The following is a 20,517-nucleotide window of genomic DNA, read 5'->3' as shown; positions in this document are numbered from 1 at the left end:
TATTGTTATTTTCTAGTTTGATTAAAAAAAAAAAGTATTTGTATGGTGATCTACATACACACCTAGCTCATTAAGAAAATTGTTTAAATTTTATTAATTTGTATGGTGACGATGCTTTTTTTGAAGAAAAAATATTCTTTTATCTTAAATCAAAACTGAAGAAAATTTGGTGTGAATATGAACGATAGTATTTTAAAAACAGTAAGTCCTAATAATTAACTTGTTCTAACATTCTTTGCAATGACAATTCTGAGATTATATATTAAAAAGAGTTATTCGTCCGAGTTGAGTGGAATAATTTACAAATCAATGAACTTACTAAGCCCTCAAAGAAATATTAGAAAATGATAAGGCGTTGTTGTTGTATGACAGCCACACTCTCTCCATAGAGTACTTAGAGCAGCTATATTTATTGCTATACCCACGCTTCATTGGGATAAAAACAAGATCATTTTCCACTTTCTCACAAAAGGCACTATTTAAAAAACTAAAAAAATAGAAGCGGTCTTGCTGAAGCTATATCAAGTGGACAATTTTGTTAATAGGTAACAAAAATAAATAAAACTTCATAATTCATTTATGTGCTCACATAAGAAATGAGTAAGAATGTATTTAATTTTCTGAAATGGTTTCAAAGAGATCCCCACATAAGTCGTTTTTAAAACTGCTGCAACTGGCACGTCAAGGAATTCAAAAAACACGACCAAAGTCCAAAGCAATGCTTCTATCCAAGCTTGTGTCATTTCGGTTGCAATACCGTATCAGTACACAAGACAAGAAAGACAGAGACACTGACTTAAGTCAAATGCTGTGCTGAAAGAATGAAAGTTATCTAGCCTTCAACCTGCCAGAGATTAAAAGCTTTTTCAAATAACACACTTACAGTTAAATCTGAGCAATCATGAACATCATAGTAAAAATTAAAACTAATTACAGCTTCTTCCAATTGCTAAATCAGATAATCAAAAATTGATATACAAATACAATACAAACAACTTGTTTATTAATTTGAAATTTTCCCTGAGGCACACACGCTTTACCAAGTGTACTCCTTGTCAAGGTTTTAAATTGTGGTACTCAACTACAATTGCAGCTGCAATATCTTACAGGGTACTGATAATGGATATCTGTTTAGTAGAATCACACGCTGAAACCTCAATTTGATTTTTGAACCACACTTCACAGTTATGCTCAACAAAGTGTAGCAAAAGTTCCCCAAGAGCTTGAGAAATTATTGATAAATTATACGCCGAAAGTACAAAATTTCCAATCAACTTAGTCATTTAACCACATAGTACCACATAGTAATACTGAATTTAGTCATAATTAGCTCTCCTTAGAAAACTAACAAGTAAATGCCACAAAACACAATTTTTTTTTTCAAAATTTTCAGCAGCAAAACTAGATGGAACTTATAACAGTTAAATATGAGCAATCATGAACATCATAGTAAGAATTAAAACTAATTGCAACAGGAAAATCTCTCTATACTCAAAATACCATCACAAAATAAGGTTGAGTCTATGATGGAAAAAACACATATGAACTTACCATGCACCTTTCTCTACTCTCCAGCATAGAATCTTCAAGCACAAGAATAGATAGTATTTCAATCTGCAAACACAAAAAAGAAGAAAACATAAGCACTTAAGCACTGATGCTTCAAGTGAAACAAAAGCAAGAATTGTCTAATAACTTGTGAAACTTGAGCTAAGAAGTTACTGAAAGGGGAAATCCCCAAGTCTCAGCGCTGCAAAGTACACACAGAAAGTTCACTAAATCTAAGAATTAACAATTTATTCATCCAGGAATCAAAGCATTCACAGATTTGAGATTTACTAGCAGACATGTAATTATGTTTGTCAACTACAAGATACTCATTATTGAAAGTAAGCTTACTTTAATCCTCATAAAGAATAGGATAGCTTGAGCTAACACCACCATCTTGAGGGAAGACCACTTCTGCAAAAAAATAAAAGGCATCCTATGAATATTATTTATCAAGTCATAATCAAATAAGTAATAACGTTCTATTAAATATATCTTTTTATCTCACCTTGCTCAATTTTGTCAATCTCTTCAATATTCTCTCTTTTGATGGCAATGGTGTAGGTGATCCTCTGAGTCAATCTTCTGTGCACCTGTCCTCCAACACTAAAGGCAGATTCAGATGGCACAGTGAAGGTGGGTATAAGCCAACACCTCTTTTGCAATGTTCCCAAGATTGGTAATTGAGTTGAATTCATCTTTCACCAGTTTAAGATATCAAAGTTAGGGTTCTAACCATTCTTTCTCTTCGTCCAAGTATTATTCAACTCAAATTTGGTGGTGCTTGACTTGGCAACCATTGTCATCGCCCACTCAAGTGCAGACATGGAATGAGTTCCATGATTAATCATATGAAGAAATACAAGATTAATCTGGACAGTGAAGTGAATAAGAAACTGAATCAATTTCCTTCCCAACAAGAAATGTTTCTTCCTCTTCACAAGACAAATTTAACAAGGAGGAATGTCGGAAAGCATTTGCGAAGATGGTTGTTGCCATGGAGCTTCCTGTTAAGTTTGTGGAGCATAAAACCTCCCGTGAATGTATGAGTGTTGTGCAACTGAAAATTTCGTCCTATCTCACGCCATACACTAACATGAGATGCTTTGTTATTGTAGGATATTGAAAGGTCTAAATTGAAGAACTATGTTTCTCAACATTGCCGATGTGTGTGCCTCACAACTGACTTTTAGACTTCTTGCCAAAACATGAGATACATGTGTATAACCCATCATTTTATAGTAAATAACGGAATGACATGAGATAGGACGGAATCTCGGTTGTACAACACTCGTACATTCACGGAAGGATTTATGCTCCACAAACTTAAAGGAAGCTCCATAGTAACAACCATCTTCGCAAACGCTTCCAACATTCCTCCTAGTCAAATTTGGCTTGTGAAGGGTAAGAAGCATTTGTTGTTGAGAAGGAAGTTGATTTCAGCTTCTTGTTCACTTCACTATTTGGATCAATCTTGCATTTCATGGAACTTGTTCCGTGACCACACTTGAGTGCAACGGCAATGGCTGCATATAGCCTTCTCTTTTGACTTAGGATCTAGCGTGAAGTAATTCCAAACATCAGATTGGTTTTTACACCCTCTTACTGTGACTACAAGTGAGGCTATGCCCAAAACCAGTATTCGATACAGCAGTATGCTCTATTACCAGAGTCCAAAACATGATCGTGATCAGTCACTGCAAAACAAAATAAATAAATAAAGTTAAACAAGTTATAGACTTGCAACAATGTCAAATACAAAACAGTACAACAATATCAGTAAAAAAAATGCCAACAAGTGTAAACAAGATTCCGGTAGTCCAAAATTCACACTGCAGAAGCAACAAGAATAATGTTAATAAATCAGATCACACTAGCCATGTTTTCCACAGATTTAGGATAATATCTTAGCTCTGGAATGAATTTGAAGGGGAAACAATGGATGTGCACCAAAATTCAGCTCTTGATACCATGTTAGATTTTAAGAACCAAAGAGAAAGTTTACATGAAAAGATTTGAGAGAAAGAGACTATTCTAGATCTGAAATCAAACTATATTTAGAAGTGTATCACTTCTGAATCGGTTACAATAGAGTGAACCCCTAACTGTCTCTAACTAGCAATTGTTGGCTCAGTTCTGACAGAATACACGTCAAACACGTACTATACAGAGAGTCTAACACAAATGATCAATTTAACACCTAAAAACACGGATTGGCCAGGGCAAGTAGGCCCCCTTACAGGGGAGGGGGGGATTTATCAGGAGTATAAAATAATTGAAAATGGAGTAAAAAGAATAGGGAGAGGAGAAAGTGTGGAAATAGAAAGAGAATAAATATATATATAAAGTTTAGACCTTCTAAACAGTAAATATGAGCATGTATTCATTATTATGCATGAGAGATCATGATAATTACAGATAAATTGTTCTATTCTCTCACTTGGAAATAGAAATATTTTAGGAGAATTGGTATAGCCAGGATTAATGCATCTTAGGAAGCAGTGGTATCTAAATTGTTCGCTTGTAAATTGTTTTGGCATTGATTACCTTTGCAATATTGTTGAATATAAATAGTTCACTCTGATGGGTAGAAAATACAGTCGAGCACATAAAAAAAATAGTTCATTAAAATATGAGAGAAATCAAAAGGAATTAAGTGCAAAGCACCTTCCTCTGTGAAAAAAGTCAACAAGTGTAAACAAGTTTCTAGCAGTCCAAAATTGTAGGAATAAGATTTGGTTCGAGTTCAGATTAAAAAGAGGGGAAAATGATAACAAGAAATATGCTAAAAATTTCTCTTTAGAGATTTTCACGGTGCAGAAGCAACAAGAATAACGCTAATAAATCAGATCATACTAGCTATGTAGCTATGCTGCAAAGATGAATTAAAAAGCAGCAGATAATAAATTTTAGTACATCTGTGAAATTTGGTAAAACTTAAATCCTTCATCTTTTCAACGTCAGCAAATGAAAGATGCCTTACACTTTGCACTAAAAATTGCACTTGACCAACCGGTGATTGATTTAAGTAGTACATGCTTGATTTTCTCTAAGTAGGGTCTCTGGTTGAGTCTTGTATACGAAAACAAAATCTTCATTGGAAGAGTTAGCCTCATCATGCTATAGATATTCTTACCCAAATAGGATTGTCTCTCACGGAGACAGGTATATAATCGAAAGTAAAAAACCATTGTACATCTTGCACCATAGTGGCGACCTTTTCCAAGCTGTAAAGTCTCACATGTTTTTCTTTTTTTTCCTAAATGACTGTGTCATGCATATTTATAGAATTTCTCAACATGGATGCATTGTCCTCAGTCCTCCTCACTCACCAACAGCAACAACCACCAAGGTGAGGTCAGACATCATTGTGCTGTATTGAAAGCCAATGTTTAAGAAATAGTGTTGTATTGGTTTCACCAGTAGTCCTTGCAAGAGCAGATTCCATCTCTGAAATGGTGAAAGCGTGTGGCATCTCTGACAATAAATTGACGATTGACAATCTTGCTGACCAACTTAATAAACAAATGACAATCAACACACACTCTCAAGTTTTTCATGACAGTAATCTCTGTTCCACTCTTAGTGTTCAAGAGAGCAAATGCAATTGCCAATTTTTCACTGTGCACCCCTGTACCAATTAAGAGCTCTTCACTCCGTCCTTGACATTTCTCATTTGGTGGATGAACCTCCTTCACAAGACTTTCCAATTCATCTAGCATCCTATATATTTGCTTAGTTTGGGGATGGCTCAAATCCCCCGAGTAAAAAAGGTTCATTTTTCCTTTATATTCCACATAGCTGTATCCAGGATCCTTCCTAAGCTTGCGTTCCCTCATCATGACCCTAACTCTTGAAACCCCCTCTAAGTTGTTAGCATCGGTGTATATATTCGATAGCAAAACATAGTAACCTATATTTGTGGGTTCAAGCTCAACAACATGCTGAAAGGCCAATTCTGCTATCTCCGCATTCTTATGAATCTTGCAAGCACCCAAAAGGGCACCCCAAACAGCACCATCAGGTTTCACCTTCATTGACTTTATAAGATTCACAGCTTCCTCCAATCTCCCGGCCCGGCCTAAAAGATCCACCACACAAGAATAGTGCTCTGGACCAGGCTGCAAACCATACTTCCTCTCCATTTCCTTAAAGTACTCCAAGCCCCTATCAGTCAACCCAGCATGGCTGCACGCTGAAAGAACACTCACAAAAACCGTCTTATCTGGCCTAACAGCCGACTCAACCATCTCATCAAAAAGCTCCAATGCAACCTCCCCATGGCCATGGATGCCATACCCACCAATGATCGCCGTCCACGAAACCACACTCTTCTCCCCCGAGCGATCAAAAACCTCGCGCGCCCGAGTCAAATTCCCACACCTAGCATACATATTCACAAGCGCATTCCTCAGAAATGGATTACAACCAAATCCACGCCGCTCAATCTCACGCTCCACCTCGCGACCAATCCCTTGTGCACCAAGGTTTGCACAAGCCGACATAACCCCAAGAAGGGTAACAGCATCGGCACTCACCCCACTCAACTTCATCTCACTATAAACCTCCAAAACACACCTAGCATGCCCATTTTGTGCATACCCAGAAATCATAGCATTCCACGTAATCAAATCCCTAACAAGCATTTCATCAAACACTTTACGCGCAAGTTCAACCTCCCCACACTTAACATACATGGTGACCAGACTATTGGCCACAGCCAAATCAGTCACAAACCCGAACCTAACACAGCAACCGTGAAGGCACACGCCAATGGTCAAATGGGTAGCGACGGAACACCCAGAAACCAAACTCAGCAGTGTAACGGCATTAACATTAACGTCAACGTCCAGGCCGTCTTCTTCCTCTCTCCGCATTTTACGGAACAAGCAAACGGCGTGCAGGGGCTTGGAGTTGAAGGAATAGCCTGAGATCATTGCGTTGTAGCAGATGGTGGGGTTTGGCATTTCGTCGAACACCTTGCGGGCGTGGTGGTGGAGGGAGCATTTCGCGTAGGTATTGATCAGGGAGGAGCGGGTATACGGGTCGGGTTGGGACCCGGTTCGGATGACGTGGGCGTGGAGTTGTGATGCGGCGAGAGGGAGAGAGAGAAAGGCGCAAGATTTGAGGAGGAAGGGGAAGGTGAAGGTGTTGGGGAAAAAGGAGGAACGGAGCATGTGGCGGTATAGGGTTAGGGCTTCTCTGTATTGGCGTTGCTTCGATAGCTGCCGGAGCTGGTTGTTCCACGCCGTCGTTGGGTTCCAGCGCGGTGGCGCCGCCGCACTCTCGCGGAGTTGATCGGCGCTCATCGGTAAGCATATGTTACCCACACCTTACAACCCACCTAACTTATAAAGTTAATATTTCGTGGCCTGAGAATATAAATACAATTAACTAATTTGAATAATCGGGTTATTTTTTTTATATCAGAAAATATGTTTATTATTTTCAAAGTTTACCACCTTTATTTTCAAGTAGTTCTTCTTATAAGCAAAATTTGTGTACTTAATTACTATTGCAACAAGGGAGTTAGAAGAAATTTGAAGCAACGTGGCTCTAAAAACACTAAAAAGATGTTGAATCCAACCATAAGGAGTTTCATATATAATGTTGATAAGAGTCAAATATAACTACATCCATCCCAATACTATTTCCTTGTGTGTTTATAAAGAATGGTGTATAACTGAGCATGTGGATGAGACAACCATTTCAGCTTCAGCAATAAAAGGCAGGCTTTCATTTCCAACAACATTAATCATTGATATATGTCCTTGGACATATCATGATGCATTATCAAACTGGATAGACTTTAAAAGCATGTCCTTAGCATTTGTATAAAATGAAAATGATAGAATTCAGCGGGATGATCTAAAGATTTTTTCAGAACCATCACAATTTGAGGTAATATAAATATTTGGAAGCCAAGTTATGGACAATTAAGATTAAAAAGGAAAAAAGTATTCGTAGGAGATTCAAAAAATTTGACTTTATACCATAATTAAATTATTTATTATAAATATAAAATACAATTTATATAATTAAATTATTTATTTATTATATATTTTAATTATAATATAATTTATTTAATATAAAATTTAATTATTTAAAAATATTAATTTTATACCATAAAAATAGTACTAAAATACTGATTTTAATGATGTGTATTATCATGTTTCTTTCTTTAAAAAAAAAAAGTAGAACTAATAAAACACAATATAAAGTCATGCTATTATTTATCAGTAACACACAACACACAAAATAGAGGAGGCTCTCTTTGGATCACTATGATTTAATAAAAATAATATTTTTTTAAGAGACTCTCTTTGACTTTTATTATTAATGTGTCTCAATGATATAACAAAAATAATTTTGAAGTTGTACTCCTAGAAAAAGAGACTTTTACTATGCACATTTTTACATCGGTCTTTCGAAATCGTCTTAAAAGAATTTGTGATGACATTTTTGTAATTATGACATGTGTAAACAACGACGATTACATGGACGGTTCCTATTATGACCATCGTAAAAATGAGAAATCCATGACATTTTTGGAGACACCATTGTGCTATGCGCTGTCAATTAAATGACTCTCAGACATTCATTTTACGTTTTTTCCCTCTCACTCATACCCTCATTAGTTTCATCTTGACCTAGCCCCTCACTGTCGCTCTTGCGGTGTCCCTCATTATTGCTTTTGCGGTCTCCCTCGTCGTCACTCCCGTGATTGTTGTCGATGTTGTACTCGACTTCGACGTTGATGGTGAGTGAGGGTGTTGACTCCGTCGAGCGCCGCCTTGGCCAACCATATTTGGATTTTGGGGTTTTGATGAGGTTGTCTTTGTTGCGCACCGCCACTGCTTGAGAAGTGAGGTTTCCTTGTCTGATAGCGGTGGTTGAGATGAGCACGAATAAAATGACATTGCACAAAAGGTAATAACTTTTGCAGACTCGCTGATACTATCCATCTCTCAAACATGGAATCGAAAGGTAATAACCCTTTATTTTTGCTACTCTCTGGTTGAATTGATTTTATTTTGGGTTATTAAACCTATAACACAATATTTTGTTTTAGGGCAAAAGGGTACAGTGAACTCGTCCACGATGTTAGCGTCTCTGCTTAGTAGGAGAGCCAAACTTCACGAAGAGCTTCACAACATTGAAAAACACGTATATTTTTCAGCGTTGGCATTTGGGTTCCCTTCGAAAGGGGCGGAAACTTTCTCTCACTGTGTATGCACAGTTACAATGTCTTTAAGACTTAATTGGGCATGTAGTGATGAACTTCTGGTGTGATTTATAGCGAGCAGTTGTTGATCTTTTTCCCACTTAACACAGGTGTATGATATGGAGACAAGTTACTTACTGTAGGATCTTGGACAATGTGGGAATGCATTAAAAGGATTCGAAGCCTTCCTATCTTCATCAAAGAACATGCACTATATGGATTTCTTCTCTCTAGCCTTCTTTCTTTATTTTATCTAATATAATTTATTCCATATTTTCATTTTTGGGTTTGTAACTTCACTCGGTGAATTTCTTAATCACTGTCTCCACCTACCACTTCCAGAGTAGGAAATTTTTGTCATCGATCACATTGAAATTGGATGTGAGTATCAAACAGGAACACAAGAGTGGGTTGAAGTGGAAAATCCATTAAATGATGTTGGTGTGGGGGATCTGAAGACTGAAAAGGATTAAGTGATGAAGCCATGTGACATAGCTTCATGTGGAGCTTGTAGGCCTTAGATCTTCTTCATCAATGGAGTCATTTGCTTCTTGAAGATCATGGCAGCGGAATGGAGAAGGAAGAAAGATGATTGGAGATGCCACTTCAAGGAGAAGATGAGTCAAGAAGAAGTTCACCATCATAGGAAGCCATGGATAAGAGCTTGAAGGTAGGAGAAGATGAGTAAAGGGAGAGGGAGAGAAGGGGCACGCAATTTTGTGCCTCAAATGGGGTATGAATTTTGAAGTGTAATTCTCAAATGATCAAAGTTAAAAAAATGCACACACAAGGCCTCTATTTATAGTCTAAGTGTCACACAAAATTGGAGGAAAATTTGAATTTCTATTCAAATTTCACTTGAATTTGAATTGGTGGAGCCAAAATTTCACTAATTATGATTAGTGAATTTTAGCTATGGTTCAGCCCATTAATCCAAGATCAAGTCCAAGATTCTCCATTAAGTGTGCTTAGGTGTCATGAGACATGTAAAGCATGAAGAACATACACAAAATGTGACTATATGATGTGGCAATGGGGTGTAGCAAGCAAATGCTCACCTCCCCCTTAAGATGGTCCAAAATTTAATTGGATTGGGCTTCTCCCAATTTAATTAAATTTATCTCCCAACACACACACATCAAATAGTACACTTAATGCATGTGAAATTACAAAACTACCCCTAATACAAAAACTAGTCTAGGTGCCCTAAAATACAAGGGCTGAAAAATCCTAGATTACTAGGGTACCCTCCTACACTATGGAGCCCTAAATACAAGGCCCAAAAATAATGAAACTTTAATATAATATATACAAAGATAAGTGGGCTCATACTTAGCCCATGGGTCCGAAATCTATCCTAAGGCTTATGAGAACCCTAGGATCTTATCTTGCATCTCTGGCCAATCTTCTATCCAATGCCCTTGGGGGGTAGGATTGCATCACCATGGAGTGGAATCAGATTCAAGAAAAAAGATAGTGGAACTCAATCCAAATTCCTTGTGCGTGGAAGTATGAATAGAAGCAGAAGAAGTTAACTTTCTACACTTTGTTTATGGAGTTGTATTTATGTGAAAGTCATTCATTTTTTTTAACTTTCTAAACTCTCAATGAATCTTTTTGGTCATTGTTAGAGGTTCTCAATTATGTTAGATATTTGTGTTTCTCTTGAACCTCAATGCTTTTTACTCTGAATCATTCATTTTTTTTTTATCTTTGTATATACTCTGAATGAATTTTACTCTTTGTTTATGGAGCTGTATTTAGGTGGAGGTTGTGACACCCTCTACCCCGACATATATATAAATAAACAAAATATATAAAAATATTGGTAACCAAATTCACACAGGTAAAAGGTTCACATTCACTTCACTATTATCAATTAAAACTTATTAAAACATATTCGGCTCAAAATAAGGCCGTCAAAATTTACATAGATATTTTATTAAATCAGTGAAATAAAATAAAATAGACTAACATCATACAACCAATATAAAAACTTATGTCCCACTGTCACATTCTATCAGAGCGTTGTGTCTCGATGTCCTTCAGCATAATGTTCCTTAAAGCAATTCACCTAGTCATCTGCTCCCCCGAACACAAAGTTCAAGATCATCACAGGATCCAAACACAAACAACACATAGGGAATGAGTTATCACATTCCTAACTAATAGAGAAACAAGACAGTTAGATATACATATCATATAAACCAAATAAAACTTACTTACACGTAATTCACGTAATTCCACCACTTTGTCATTCAAAGTTCACTTTCCATCCATCAATCACACTTTTCAATCATCAATCACATTACACAAGAATCACACGCTCTGATCAAGACATAATAACACATCAATTTCATAATAAACAATTAGCAAACGCATGAAATAGTTATGCTAAGACTCAATTCTATATGCAATGTGGTACCATGTCAATGAAAAACCTCGTCGAGCGCCTAGGAGTACATGACAAGACAAACCACACACTAGCAAGTCAAGTCACTCTCACTAGGTAATATCATAGGGAGACCAGTCAGGGTCACAGTGTTTTGCGAGAATGCTCCAACCATATGGGATCAACATAGGATTAAAGGAGCACTCAAACCGTGTGACCCCCAAGGCCTACACTTTGAAGAGTCCGTCAGGGTCTCTCCCTCCTGATTCAGGTCCAACCCAGAAAATATTTTAGCACACAGACTTTATCTATGAATTGTACAAAACACACGGCTCCTCAATTGTTCTCAAAATAATTTTAACTCGTCGCCCTTTAAGGGTCTTATCATTAACTCGTTGCCCTTAAAGGGACTTAACATTAACTCGTCGCCCAAAAATGGACTTAGCATCAACTCGTTGCCCTAAAAGGGACTTAGCATTAACTCGTCGCCCTTGAAGGGACTTATGATCGTGTGATTGTACAATTCATAGTTCACAACTCAATGCACACAACACCTCAATGCACATATATATCTCAATCATATACATACTCAATTTATCACATACACTTAATCTCAATCACAATGGTACAATCTCAATTTAACATGTTATCACACCTCATGAATCATATACACTTTACCTATGAACTATGCAATACACACATTTACTCAATTGTTTTCAAAATCATTTTAACTCGTTGGGTTTCCACAGTGGATCCCATAACAATACTCGTCGTCCTTAAAGGGTCTTACAATTGTGTGATTGCACAGTTCATAGTTCACAATTCAATACACACATCTCATCTCAATATACATGTATTTCATTATCCGTCACATGTTCAATTTATCACATACTCACAGTTCGAATCATCATTTCATAATCTCAACATAACAATTTATACAAAAGATTTTATCACAACATGGGATGTAAAACCTCTAAAATAGTTTCTCACAATTGTATCAAAATCAATTAATCAAAATCATGGGTTAAACACAAGGACATCAAGAGCACTCAAGTTTATCAATTAATTCTAATCAGGAAATCAATTGGTGCATATAACACAATAATATTGTATTCATAATCATAAAGAAAAATTATAATTCAATAAACATCCCAAAATAAACCCAAATTTAGTTCTCTAAGGATCCCAACACATGTTCTCACTAACCCCCAATTGTGAATAACTCATCCCTTACCTCTAAGCGTACTCACGTGTCTTCCGACAATGATAGCGACATCTCTAGCGGTTCCTTGAGATTCCTCCAGTTTTTCCTCCGACTGCTCCGATAGAATTCTCGAACGTTAGAGAGACGGAGAAGAGATCGAAGCCTCCACTTGTACTATCTTCATGCGATTCCTTTTTCTCCCACCAAGAATATTATCTCCCAAATCCCAACGGTGAGACTGTGCGAAATTGAATTTTTAACAACATATCCAAATTTCATGAAAATCCAACGGTTAACGAAACCGGGATCATAGTTTTACCGAGACAGTTTTGGGTTTCTGCGGGAAAATAAAAGGCTACATTTCGAAGGGTTTTCCTCTAAGCTCAGACATGATTTTGCAATTCCCAACGGTGAGAATGCTCGAAATTTGGTTGCGAACGTCATACTCAAATTTCACAAAGATCCAACGGTGCATGAGTCTGAAATCATCATTTTTTCTGAGACAGGTTTTGTGGGCTGCGGGAAAAAGAAAGAGTCTTGAGAGGAGAAGGGAAAAAACGAAAATGAGAGGCAGAGGAGGCTGAGGAGTCAGTTTGAAAAACCTAGCATGTTGCTATTTATAGCTAGAGGCATTTACGACCTATTATTTACTCTATTTATTTATTTTTATTATTTTTACTAAAAAACTTTTTAAATTTATTTATGAAAAAAATGGGATGTTACAGAGGTGATTCATTTTTTAACTTCCTATACTCTGAATGAATCTTTTTGGTCATTGTTAGAGCTTCTCACTTATGTTAGATTTATTCATTTTTTTCCGCCTCACTTATGTTAGATATGTGTTTCTGTTGACCCCTGAATTCATTTTACTTTGAATGATTCATTTTTAACTGCCCTCATCTCTAAAATTTACTACTTCCATCACTAAAAATGAATCATTGTTTCAATTTCATTTTCAATGTGGATTTTTTTTGTGTCTAAATCAAATTGTTTAAAAATCATAATTCTCCATGAAGCTAACTAGACTATAATTTGCTATTATCGACATAATCAATTAGTAAAAATACAACATTAGTGAATCACAACAGAAAGTGAGACCCATTAAGGTAATTTAGTTTTATGTTAATGCTAGCTAGTTTGCTTTTTCAATTTTAGAAACTTTTTGTATTGACTTCTGTCCCCTTCAAATGATAGAAACTGATAAATATGTTTTGCTTGAGAATTAACCATAAAATTTATCCTTAATTTAGTAGTTGCTTTTGGTCTGATTATAGCATATTTCTTATTTATTTGGTAGAAAGCAAGTTTTATCAATGAAGATAGAATTCAAACATTTGCTTTTGGTACAAGGATTCCTGCTGCTTGTCAGGTGCAAGGATTATGTCAAAGCATGGAAACGCCTTACTGTGAAATGCGCTCCAAATATTCTTACAATTGCCTTAAAAAGATTCCAGGTCTTGGTAATTTGATCTAGACTGTCTGGAAAAGTTGTCATGCTATAAGTTGTTTAAACTTTAGATATCAATTGTATGATTTCTAGTACTTTCCCATCATGTGCTTCATGTGATATGAATTGTATGGATATGGATTTAGCATGATTATATACCATACTTGATTTTAATCCCCACTAGTATATAAAACCATGAAAGGCTTGTACGCATTGTTATATTCACTCTTTACATTGTGCTTTGTTACTGCAGGACAGTGTTGAGGAAATTATCGAAGTTTCAAAGACTTTCAATGAAAAAATTAGAAAGTGCTCTGACATGACACTACTTTCATGTGCCTATGCTGGAATTGGAAATGTTCTCAAGGTACAATCTTGTGATGAACTAGTTATGAATTTTTTTTTAAAAAATGAAACTTTTGCTGCACCTTTCTATGTTTATAATTGCTGATTGCGGATGCATCTTTTTATTTTAATATTTTGTTGGTGCTTCTTTCTTGCAAGTTCAAAATTTGTTGGGTCATTGTTCACAACATCTTAATAAAGGTGAAACTCACCAAGGTCTTGTTGTGCTTGGAATTGCTATGGTAGCTATGGCTGAAGAATTGGGACTTGAGATGGCAATTTGATCATTAGAACATCTTGTACAATATGGAAAGCAGAATATTCGCCGAGCAATTCCTTTGGCCCTTGGTTTACTCTGTATATCAAATCCAAAGGTAAAATGGACTTGCTTCCCTACAGTTTTATCACTTTGGCAGTGTTATTATTGAACAGTGTGAAACACATTACCTTGCTCTTAAAAAATGACATATAGTTGTAGGGCTACAAGATGCCACTAACTTTTGCTAACTTTTCTCTAAACATTTGAGACTATGAGAAGGTGCAATTTCAGTTCGTAATGTCTTGCTACTTTCTTGCCCAAAAATAATATCTGGTGTCAACAACTCATTATGTTTCTTGCTTTTGTTCTGCAATGTAGGTTGGAAAAAATATAGAGCAAACTAGTTATCAATAAGTTCTCGTCAAGGGTTATTTTTCCAACATGTAGGCCATAGGTATGAAACTACTATTTTCCTAGTACTCTTAACTATACTTTTGTCAGTTATTTGAGTAATACATCTTTTTTTTTATTATTCCATTTCTTCTTTCTTAAGCTCTTTCCTCTATTCCATTTGTTAGACAAGTGACCTCAATATCTTAAGAATTGGGGTTGAATTAAGATACAAAACTTTGCATAATTAAAATTTAATTCTCTTTTTGTATTAAATTTTAATTAGGCAAAGTTTTGTATCTTAATTTAACCCCCCCTTCTTAAGATACTGAGGTCACTTGTCTAACAAGTGGTATCAGAGCATGATTATTGTCTAAAGTTTAAAAATTTCAAGAATAGATATGACTTCATTTAAATTTCCATTTCCTGAGGGAAATTCTATTAATAGGCCTCTTGTTTTCAATGGCGAGGGTTATCATTATTGGAAAACCCGCATGCAAATTTTTATAGAGGTTATAGATCTGAATATCTGGGAAGCCATAGAAATTGGATCTTACATCCCCACTATGATGGTAGGAAATAAAACCATAGAAAAACCTAGGGATCAATGGAGCGAGGAGGAAAAGAGGTTAGTTCAATACAATTTAAAAGCCAAAAATATAATTACATCTGTATTAGGAATGGATGAATACTTTAGGGTGTCAAATTGCAAAAATGCAAAAGATATGTGGGATACCTTACAAGTAACCCATGAAGGGACAACAAATGTGAAAAGATCTAGGATAAATACTTTAACTCATGAATACGAATTACTTAGAATGAATCCTAATGAAACCATACAAGACATGCAAAAGAGATTCACACACATAGTAAATCATCTTACATCCTTAGGAAAAATATTTCCAAATGAAGATCTTGTCAATAAAGTTTTGAGATGCTTAAGCAGGGAATGACAACCAAAGGTAACAACCATTACTGAATCAAGATATCTTTCTAACATGTCTCTTGCAACATTGTTTAGAAAGTTATAGGAACATGAAATGGAGTTGAAGAGATTGAATCAACATGAGGAGAATGATAAGAAGAAGAAAGGAATTGCTCTTAAAGTTTCATCTTCAATCCAAGAAGAAAGTGATAAGGAGGATTCAATTGAAATAGACAAAGATGATGATCTTAGTCTTTTTGTAAAAAGATTCAACAAATTTCTAAGAGTTAGAGGAAATCAAAGAAGATCAAATTTTAAATAAAAAAGAAGGGCAGAAGATTCATTCTCTACTCTAAAATGCTATGAATGCAATCAACCTAGACATCTGAGGGTTGATTACCCAATATTCAAGAAAAGAATAGAGAAATATGAAAAGAAAATTGTTAATGAAAAAAAGGCAAAGAAGGCCTGCATTACATGGGATGACAATGATAAGGACTCATCTGAAGATTCAGAAAACGAAATTGTAAACCTGAGTCTAATGTCCAAGAGTTATGAAAGCGATGAAGAGGTATCCTTGAAGAAGAATTGGTACATAGATAGCGGATGCTCTAAACATATGACGGGAGATGCATCAAAGTTCACTCATATCTCTCCCAAGAAAAGAGGACATGTGACTTATGGCGACAACATGCGCCAAAATGTTTTTTCCAAATAGTGGCTGGACACTAGACTCCTTCACTTGTGCTCCTTGCTCCTATTCGTCTTGCCTTAGTGCTTGGTATGATGTTTGTCTGAAAGGGTGTACCTATGAGAGGCAATCCGATGTTCAAGTAAGGTCTTGACTTTAAATAAATAAGATAATAAATGTGAATTGAACAATGGTCTTTACTTTGAGGACATCAACTCTATATATTCAAACCTTTTTGGGCCTTGAACTTGAGGCCTTTGTGAGCAAATATATGATAATTTGTCTTTAAGTATGATTAAGGAGCCTAATCCTTTGGTTGATTACGATCACCTTTGCCTTATAAAGGACCAAATAGATATTCTTCTGTCTTAATTAAATACCTATCCGGTATAATTAATATATATATATATATATATATATATATATATATATATATATACATATATATACATATAGATGAAATCAAGGCCCCCTCCCTCGTGACTTTCATGATTAATTAAACATATAGCTTTCATGTTTCCCCGTACAACATACATAGCTTAATACCATTTGCGTTTCTTATCAATGCTCACAACAATTCTATTTTAGTCAATAACAAAATGGCAAAAAAATAAAATACTTTACACACTTATTTTGTTTCATTTACTACTACTATTTTAATAAATTGAAAAATAATAAACAAATTAGTAAATAGATAAAATATATGTATAAACTACTCAATTATAGATTTGTATTAAACAATTATTATACTATTCAATAATTTTTAGGTTGAATTGTAATTTTATTTCCCCTATTTTTCTAAATCTATGATTTTGGTCCCCTTGATTTTTAATTGTAATATTTGGTCTTTCTAACTTTATAAATTTGTGATTTTGGCCCCCGATAGATTACTAACTAATAATTGTAATCATTAGAGATATTAAATTAATTATAAATTAAATTATTAATCATTAAAAAACTTTAATAAAAGACTATTAACCATAATATGGTGTTATTGTCGGTAGAGTCTCGTGCAGCAGTGGAGATAGAAGAGAGAGGAGGAGCACAATATTATAGAAAATTACACTACTAGAAAAATTGGATTTTAATTCGGTTCTTATGCCCATGTCACGATGGTTTTCAACCGTCGTTAATGCCAACGTCGTAAAATGTATCAGCTATTTTACGACAGTTATGAGAACCGTCGTTGTAAGTTTTACATACTACGACGGTTAAGAATAACCGTCTTAGTATGTGTTAAAAATTACAACGTTTCTTAAATAACCGTTTTAAAGTCTACAAATAATTTTGGGATATTAAGACGGTTACAAAGACCGTCTTAGTAGGTGCACATTGTTTACGACGATTATCGGAAAACCGTCTTAATTCTAATAATCATAATTTTCATTTTAAGACGGTTTTGATGACCGTCTTTGTATGAACATAAGTTTATGACGGTCACAGGGAACCGTCGTAGATGGCATGTCAAGATTGCATACTAAGACGTTTTACGGGAAACGTATTTGTATGTTATGCTAATTTACGACGGTTACGGGAACCGTCTTTGTAGGTCTACATTATGTTGTCATTTTACGATATTTGTGGGAACCGTCTTTGTATGTCTAATTTTTTTTTTCGTTTTATTGATGCATTTTTTTTTTTACATTGATCTCTGGTACCTATAAATTAAATCAGACGCACATTATGTCAACCAAAAGCATCATTATGATTTTCAATATTTATAAAATCATTTATGTACATATGACAAGTGTGAAAATATTGGACCATTAATTATAGAAATAGATTATACGGTATTGCAGAAATAGATTTCAAATGTATCCTTACTAACATACAAATAAAATTCATCTTACAAGTAAATAAATGGGATCAAGATTCCTGGTATACATTTAAAATCTAAATGTTTATACAGAATCAAATTTTTACCACTATGAATTCTTACATGCATTTCAATTACCACTAGGAATCATAGACACTTTTTTTTTTTGCCTTAGGAGCATTTTTTTAACTTGTAAGATAAGGATTACCTTTTAACAAGATCAGCAGGTAGAGCTTGCTCAGTCAAAACACAATCCTTGTCAAGTTGATGCACAAGAGAAATTGACAAATTGAGAAAGAGACACATGAACCTGGTAAGCTGAAGTTGATGCACCAAACACAAAACCAGGAAGTACGAAGATCATATCTAATCAAATGTATCCTAATTACACGATACTAGGAATGAAATTTGAACAATAGCATCAAATGACATGCATCCTACATATATAAGTCCATGCAAATTGAATACCCTTTTTTGAATTAATGATCCTCTAATGTATCCAACATACAAAGTTGCAGACATAATTGTTCTAATTCTTTGATGAAACCACAGGAAAAATGTACTTGTACATAATACAAATCAAATTTAGCAACTGCTTTTCCTAAAAGTTAAAAAGTAAGTTGCCCATTTCTGTCGAACTGTTGTGATGGCCTCCACGTCTAACGATGAGCCATCAAAAAACCACTACAAAATTAACATTAGATAAAATTATTAGCAACTTAAGAAATATTAACCAAAGTTACAATTGTAACTCCATGCATTATGTTTACCTTGTGTCAGTCATCCTTCAAACCGGCAGTCACGATGCACCACATCCAGTGCATGACATAATATCCGCACTCAAACCCTCCACTTTGCACATTACCGATTCAGAGTTACCGATTCAGAGTTAGATATGTCTTCAATCATGGGGGGAAAATGCATGTCACTTAAACAAAGTTACCGATTCATAGTTAGATATGTCTTCAATCATGGGGGAAAATGCATGCCACTTAAACAAAGTTGCCAATTCAGAGTTAGATATGTCTTGAGCTGCAAAATACAGTTCCTATCAGATTAAGCTAAGGACGGTACCAAAATAAAAGAATACAAGAAGTGATAAAGTTATTTTATTTTTTTAATTTATTAACAAATATTAATTATTAAAATAATTTTTATTAACAAATAAATTAAACTTGCGATTTTTCCTTTCTTTCATTCATCCTTAACCATCTAATTCAGCTTATATATCTCTCTAAACTACTTTATCCTAATATTCAGAGCCAATTACATTAAGATAGGTAATGTGAATATGTAGGTGTGGCAATATAATTTAAGTAGGAGCACAACAGGGGCTAAATAGGTAGAACCTCGAGGGTTTGGGTTTCAGATAGAATTTTTCAACAGCGCCAAATTTAACTAAAAGTTAGTTTAAATAATGACTAATTTGACTAATGACTAGTTGTTTAGTTTTAACAATGACTAATTTAAAGTTTGAATCATGGCTAATTTAACTAACATCATTACATTACATAGATTCATAGTTTTAACAATGGATAATTTGTAGTTGTTTCTTCGTATCTTGATTATATCCTTGATGATGGATTTTCTCAACAATCGAGTTTGATCGAGTTCCGACCCAAAATTGCCCACCCAACCACAATAATTCCATACCTAGCTATTGGCCTTCAACTAAGGCAAGTTTCAAATCAAATCTTTTGAGTTGTGTGGGTTAGTTGATTTGGTTCAAAAACAAGTTGGACCTTTATTGGGTTAGGATTATCGGGCCTAAAACAGTTTTTAACAGCTTCTGATGTTTTTGTTTACTTTTTTCAAAGTTCATTTAATTTTACACACACTTTGTTCTTGTTTAAAGACCACGCGAGACAAATTTTTTTGATAAGCTTAATAGAAACTCAGCCCAAATCATAAGCTTGATAGCAACAATCTAAAATTCATCAAGATCAAATTGAACTGAAAACATGCGCAACTGAGAGACAATTTTCTGGCATAAATGTATCCTTATTTGCTTTTATTTTTCTCCATAATTAATAAGTCAGCAATAAAAGGAACATAATGGATTTTACCAATTGAAATTGAAATTAAAATATGCAATGCAATGATCAAGCTCATAAGGACATTATCACACGATTAACAGTAAAGATTTTATGAAATGATTTGGCCAAACAATGTTTTCCAACACTAACTATCTTCGTAGTAACAATGGTTTTATGGAGTACTGCATAGAAAAGTGCAATGAAGAAAAGTGAAGCATAAAACATAACTAATCGTGCTT

The 20,517-nt window shown here is 34.9% G+C and overlaps 1 protein-coding gene across 1 annotated transcript; it reads right to left on the bottom strand.

Annotated features, from left to right (window-relative positions):
• Positions 1–597: 597 nt before the first annotated feature.
• Positions 598–7,381, bottom strand: LOC100789146 (putative pentatricopeptide repeat-containing protein At3g11460, mitochondrial). Its single transcript, XM_003537025.5, has 5 exons — positions 4,532–7,381; positions 2,057–3,245; positions 1,900–1,962; positions 1,552–1,614; positions 598–844 (listed from the first exon to the last, which is right to left on the bottom strand). The coding sequence occupies exon 1, from the start codon at positions 6,855–6,857 to the stop codon at positions 4,965–4,967; it is 1,893 nt and encodes a 630-aa protein (XP_003537073.1). The 5' UTR covers positions 6,858–7,381; the 3' UTR covers positions 598–844; positions 1,552–1,614; positions 1,900–1,962; positions 2,057–3,245; positions 4,532–4,964.
• Positions 7,382–20,517: the final 13,136 nt, after the last annotated feature.

The sequence above is a fragment of the Glycine max genome, chromosome 10, assembly GCF_000004515.6.
Source record: "Glycine max cultivar Williams 82 chromosome 10, Glycine_max_v4.0, whole genome shotgun sequence".
Lineage (NCBI taxonomy): Eukaryota > Viridiplantae > Streptophyta > Magnoliopsida > Fabales > Fabaceae > Glycine > Glycine max.
Note: the sequence above shows the minus strand (reverse complement) of the source record. Positions and strands in the feature narration are given on the sequence as shown.

Bases quoted from the DNA above. Each gene is read 5' to 3' on its own strand.
- LOC100789146 (XM_003537025.5), bottom strand. From the start codon at position 6,857: ATGAGCGCCGATCAACTCCGCGAGAGTGCGGCGGCGCCACCGCGCTGG.